At 35.9% G+C, this 6,449-nt stretch overlaps 1 protein-coding gene across 1 annotated transcript; it reads right to left on the reverse strand.

The window, feature by feature from the left end:
- Positions 1–2,639: 2,639 nt before the first annotated feature.
- LOC124304940 (COP9 signalosome complex subunit 8) lies at positions 2,640–5,733 on the reverse strand. The gene is made up of 5 exons (XM_046763748.1): positions 5,577–5,733; positions 5,092–5,340; positions 4,718–4,788; positions 4,457–4,635; positions 2,640–3,048 (listed from the first exon to the last, which is right to left on the reverse strand). The coding sequence occupies exons 2-5, from the start codon at positions 5,146–5,148 to the stop codon at positions 2,798–2,800; spliced, it is 558 nt and encodes a 185-aa protein (XP_046619704.1). The 5' UTR covers positions 5,149–5,340; positions 5,577–5,733; the 3' UTR covers positions 2,640–2,797.
- Between the last annotated feature and the right edge of the window lie 716 nt (positions 5,734–6,449).

Here is a 6,449-nt window from a genome sequence, read left to right on the forward strand (position 1 = left end):
CCAAACGTTATTAGCATGAACTTAAAGGTTATATCATACGTTGACTGAGGATATATATATATATATATCCTCAGTCAACGCATCATAGGTTATAGACTACAGTATAATATATCAATTAAATCACCCAAATGGTATGCGTATCCATCGAATTAGCAATCCGTGAACAGTACCCTTTACCACTTAACTGCCGGTGTCATATTAATTATAGCTGCATCAAACGCGCCCGTGCCGTAACTATCAAACATCGCGAAATGGCGTCGGAAAGTAATTCAACGTTTTTGGGTGTCTCTGGTGAATTTTTATATTTAAAAACATGTGTTTTAAGTATTTTTGAGGTCAAGGAATTCAATTATGACCACAAAAAGTTATTTTTTCCGCGCATTGTCATAGAACAAATTATCATCTTCTTTCTTCGGGATGAACTTTCTTTGGAAAAACATTGAATGATAGTATTTTTGAGTATAAATACGTAATTTAAAGAATTATCGAGTAATTTTTTTAATTTAAGCTATACTTATTAGGGTGGTTATATTTTAACTTTTTTTTTTCTCAGGAATCTTTCCAAAAGTTAGTTTTTCGCCTCAAACGAAGCCTCCTAAAACCGGAACTCGGTAGCAATATTCTAAAAGATGTCGCGTCCGGTTTGAATTTTTCAAATATTGTAACTGAAATATCTCGAAAACTATACAACTTGGGGAGCTGTTTTTGGTTTCATTTTGCAGTTAGCCAAATTGTTTATAAAAAGTGAAGACTACTATACACCTAAATGTTCATCTTGTATTCGATACGAGCATTTAAAGTTGAGTGCATTGAATAAATGAATGAAGATACTTGTTCACATTCGTATTAATTTAATGCTAGTTTGTTTTGTGACGCCATTTGAGAAAATGAACAAAAATTCGTCCACTTCGAGGGCTCAAAACTGTATGAATGTCATAATCGGATTCCTTAACCTCAAAAATACTTAAAACACATGCTTTCAAAAGTAAATATTCACCTGAGGCACCAAAACATTGAATTACTTTATGACGCTAATCCACGATTTTTGGCAGTTACGGCACGGGCGCGCTTAACGCCGATACGATGCCTCGGCAGTTAAGTGGTTAATTGCCTGAAATGAATCCAGAAAGTGTTCGTGACACCTTAGATGCTAGGACAAATAATAGGATTCCGGCAATCTGCATATAATAATACTAAAAAAGCCCGAAGGAGATATCAACATCCAGTAATTTCGGTAACTCCAAATCAAATCACTCCAAAGTCCAATAAACTTTGTGTGACAATGGTAAATACACATAAGTTGCGAAAGAAAGTTGCCTGAATCGCAAGTGCCTTAGAAAAAAAAAAACAAGTTACACTTGTCTCGCGTCAACTCTTACAATGGAGAATGAAGAGCAAATTAACACATGCGGTCCACAATTTCTATCAAGTTTTGGAATGAATTTATGAGCACGCGTCAGGCATAACCTGTAAAATCCTACCAGAAGAGCCGAATTCAGAGAGCTTATAAATAATTCAAATTCCCACGCCGACGTGCGGACGGTTTGCGTGATTCGTCTCGGAAATCGGGTTCTTTGCATTGCGTAACGAACTAATCTTTACATCTATAATAATGTGGGTAACATTACAATACGTGAGGATACATGAGGCAGGAGGCGAAGTTGATTTCATATTAAATTGCGTGGAAACGACTGACTACACCAACCGTTTCGTGCAACTTGGCTATCTTCTGAACCCATGCAAATCCATTCCCGAGCGTCGAGTGGCATGAACAGGCATTAGGCTCCGGTAATACGCGATCACTTATAGATTTTCCATTTGCGAGTGAGAAATCAGACTCATAAGTTCGGCTTGAACTTACCCCTACGCGTATGCCGAGTTCGTATTAAATTTCTCCGTAAACCCATGATGTTGGAATGAAATTTGGTTAAAACAGCAACTTCACGGTGGCCACTAAAAACAGTCGAAAAATTCCATGACTTTCCCTGACTAAAATGGTGAGTAATAGCGCCAATAATATCGTCACGATCTATTTAATGGTGACTGAGAATAATTTATATTATACATGCGAGGTTAAGCACAGAAGTATTTTTTTTAAATCACTTTGTTACCTAAACATTTACAGAGAACATTTTCTAATTTATTTGAAGACAAATTTTATATAATATTTAGATTGATATGCAAACTTACTTAGTGCGTAGATAGAATATCTTTCATAGAGACCAGGACATCCTTTCTACTTATGCAAACCCCTGCATCTTGCCTATTCTATGTATAATATCTGGATGGGTGCGTAACGCTAATCCAAGAAATATACGCGGAAGTAATATTTTGTTTTCTACGTAATTTATAAAAATATCTCTCGTGCATAGTACGAAATTTTTCATCCGAAAAGCACTTTATTTCTTGACACGATCTATATTGATTCAAAATTTGTAGCATGCGATTTTTCCGAATTTTGATTTTTTGTAGAATAAGCTTAGTTTTTTCCCGTTCCGTCGAACCACCGTTCATTTTTTCTGACCAATTAAAATATTCCCTGAGCTTTCTCTGATTTCCAGGCCTTCCATCAAGAGTAGCCACCATGAGCCTTGTTGTTCACAAAAAAATTAGGAAGAAAGTAATAGAAAAACCGGGTGTATGAAATATGATGAGGTAGATTCTCTTCACTAGTAATAATAGCAGTAATAATAATATCATGAATAATTATACACTTTATATGACAAGAGATCATTAAATTACGATATAGAAGTATTTTAAATGCGATTCATGTATCGCAAACGGACTTGGAGATATTTTAATTTTCCAGGAACGAAACAAACTGCGTAAGCTTGTGGAGCTGGTCCTCAGTGAGGCTGTTTTGGCCAAGATGATAGTCCTTATCTATTCTCTTCGGCTGTACCATGTCACCCTCGATTTTCCATTCCCTCTCGGTAGCAAGAGTTTGCGCTTCTGGCGCCGACAGTCCCGTCATGCTGGCCAACGTGATCAGCGTCAACGAGGAATATGCCTCTGATATCAATATTACCGCGCGTTCTCGAACATTTTCTAAAACAAAATAATTTCAATACTGTTTTTCCTCAAGTTTCACATTTCCAAGTGAGTTTTCCCATTTCCTATAGAAATTAAAATCTATCAAAATCAATTTAAAAGGAAGTAGCCGAAATTCTAGGCTATTTTCCCATTCTCAGTTATGTCCTAAATCCTTTCAATCTTTCCATTTGAACAACAGAGTTTTTAACGATTCGCGGTACATTTTTTTTACTGAAGTGTGTTGTCGGAAAATCTGACACTTTATAAAGTTGAAAAAAAAAACAAAAAAAAATTAATTGTGAAGTCCCAGGAATCCCGATATTTAAATGAAATAATGCAAAAGATATGAACAGAACTTAGAATTGAGGTATGAGCCTGGAGTGGTAGCTAAATATTTTGGAATCTATTTTGATACTTTTAACTCATGAGAGTACCACCCTGATATTTTTACTTGCTTTCTTTATACAAAATTCATGCATTTAGTATTCAAACCATGAATCTATTTATGTATCAGGGGCTATTCTGGTCTAGAGGTCTGGATTTCAGGCGTTTTTTTGGGCTTGATATAAAAAAATTTATATTTTCACCATCCATTTCTTCACAGAAGTATTATTGGTGTTTAAAGAACTTGTTCTTAAATTTTTTTAAAAACGTTATGGGCCTCTAAATAGGGCCGTGATAAAAAAAAAAAAACGGTGCGGTGGACGACACGATTCCAGTGCTCCTATTCATCCAGAACGGAAAAACAGCGAGATTTCTTGATGAGTGAAAATGTCACTATAGCCGGAACCAAGAAAAGGAAAAAATATTAAAAAACGGTGACTGCTTGAAAACAGAATTAATTATGTTCCCTGTGTTTTTCGATGTTTTTCACTTTTTTTAAATAGTGATAACAATAATTTCGCAATCCCTATGGTATAGGCTATAGAAGAATGTATACTGAAGATTCATACCAAATTTTAAGTCAACCGGTTGGATAGAACTCGAGATTTTATGTCCACAAGGTTGAAATATGGAGTTTTCAGATAAACATATTTAAAGTTAATGCGTTTAAAGTTTTGACCTCTGTTTTGACACTTACGTCTGTATCAGCTGAAATGGGAATTTTTCTAACCGTTGATCGGCGACTCGTGAGGCATGTACGAAGCCTTTTGTCACATTCGCAGCTTCCTTACAGGCAAATTTTTCTAGCATTCAAGCCAATAAATCTATTGAGGCGCACGACGAGCGGTCGTACACTGTTTCACTCAAATGCTCATAACTTTCTCAATTTTTGGAAGTTCGACATGGGCTTTGGTCAAAATATTCTTAAAAGAGGTAGCTATAATAATATGCAAAAAAAAAAATTGATCGATTTTGCCAAATCTTTGGACCAGCATACCCCCCTTTGATATTGAATTTTCTCATCATTAGATTAAACAACCTTTGAGAGCATTCATAATGCTGTTTATGTCTTCGCTCCATTCAGTGCTCAGAGCTGCATGTACTGCAGGCCAGTCGCGTTGCCACATTCGCTGCCCGACTAACCAGACCTGCTGAAGTTCATTGCTGTTTGCCTTGACGTTGGCCGGTATCCGTTTCCACAAATATTTAGCATTGCATCTAATAAACAGAAGATACAAGGTGTAGTAAGTAAATCTACTATATTTTTTTCCCTTCGTTATCTCGTCTCTGTATGGCTTACATGTCATTTTGGTATAGGTAAACCGCCAGTAGCTGGGTATAAGTCTGTGGTGTTGCGCCTCCATTAGGTGCCTGAAACGAAATAAGACAAACTTTTTGATTACAGATATAGCAGAGAATTCGTAAAAATTTGATCGCTATTCGTTTTCATGTAAAATTATTATCTTCAGATTTTGAAAGTTTTTAGGTTAAGAATTGAGTTTTATTTTAGAAACAAAAATAAAAAATGTATTGTATTAGGTTAGCTCGTAGTATTTAATTCATTCCGCAATTCGTTGCAATTGAGGTGTGATTTTCAACGCTTGTAAGAATTTTTTTTTAAATTGTGTGTGTAGTTAAGATTAACTTAGGTTTCGAAGATTTTCACCGGCTAACCTCAAGTTCTGCCTTCTCGAGCTCATCAAGCAACTTCTCAACCTCCTTCAAGACCATATTGAGCCTCCACTACGTCTCCGTGAACTTTTTGACTGTTACAAGTTTTCGCAAGGATGATGTTGTCCAGTTCAATTTTTTATTTGACAGTTTGCAACTTCCTTGAAAATACCGTCCTTCGTGTTCGTATAGCTGTGTCTCTTTCTCACTCGAGCTCTGACACTGTTGCCAACTCAAAATCCGGGCATGTCACTAGGAACAAACGTCACCAGATTTTTTTATAGTGCCTTTTCTTTATTAAAACGCTTTTATAAATGTTGTTAACCTTATTAATTTGTACTTCCACAATTATTAATATAGATGTATTTATATTTATTATTACAGAATAAAATAATATTTTAATCATATAAACTGTTTGGACGTAGAGAATTATCTGTTTTGTCAGTATTGTTCTGATGTGCTTGTAAAGTTTCACTCTTTGAACTTACCTTTTTTGGAAACTCCTATACCTGATAGCATTGCCCTGATCTTTTTAAGCTGTATCTTATATCGAGGATCGCGTTGGTTGTGTCATAGGATTCTGTTGAAAAGTCTATAATCCCTAGAACGATCAAATGCCGCTCGAATGCACTCACGACAACCAGAACCAACTAATACGAAAAAAAAAATTTTAAATATACGTAATGTCACTGAAAATCACCGCAATGGGTTCTAAATCACCAGATTAGGTACTTGCCACAAGTGAAAAACAATGTCACCGAAAGAGTCATGAAAGGTATTAAATCTGGTGACCAAATCACTGAGCTGGCGACTCTGCCTTTAGAAGTAAACGAATAATTGGTCTCTCTGCGCATACGCAGTAACGACGAATGACATGGATGTGTGCCTGGCACAGAATATAAACAAATTCGTGACAGCGAGTTTTAGAATTGGTACTTCATTTGCTTTTTTTTTTAATCTGCAGGAATAAGCATCCGAGTTTTTGCAAAACTCGGGGGTCATAGGTCCTTCAACACAGAATAGAATTCTTGAAAGTTTTTTTTGACTATAATCAAGATACCAGGAACTCAGAAAATAAAACTAGGACACCTTGCACTGCAACTTGGGATAAATATGATACGGAGAACTATTGTTTTTCGGCTGAACTGTTAGAACTATCAATCACAGTGACTCGAAATTGAATACATGAAAATTTCTTGGCGTAAAATTGCTTCTGATATCAAAAGAATATCTGGGCATTAAAAGTGTCTCAAGAACAGATGCAGATTAAATTAATGCTTTCGTGTGATGCAGTATGTCTATATGTACATACATACTGTGCCCTACGCGGTCGCATGGACATTTTTAAGTTTCCGCCGTCA

The sequence above is a fragment of the Neodiprion virginianus genome, chromosome 5 (genome assembly GCF_021901495.1).
Source record: "Neodiprion virginianus isolate iyNeoVirg1 chromosome 5, iyNeoVirg1.1, whole genome shotgun sequence".
Lineage (NCBI taxonomy): Eukaryota > Metazoa > Arthropoda > Insecta > Hymenoptera > Diprionidae > Neodiprion > Neodiprion virginianus.

Bases quoted from the DNA above. Each gene is read 5' to 3' on its own strand.
- LOC124304940 (XM_046763748.1), bottom strand. From the start codon at position 5,148: ATGGTCTTGAAGGAGGTTGAGAAGTTGCTTGATGAGCTCGAGAAGGCA. The intron at 4,789-5,091 runs GTTAGCCGGTGA...ATTTCGTTTCAG, and splicing joins TCGAGAAGGCAGAACTTGAG to GCACCTAATGGAGGCGCAAC. The intron at 4,636-4,717 runs GTAAGCCATACA...TCTGTTTATTAG, and splicing joins TACCTATACCAAAATGACAT to ATGCAATGCTAAATATTTGT.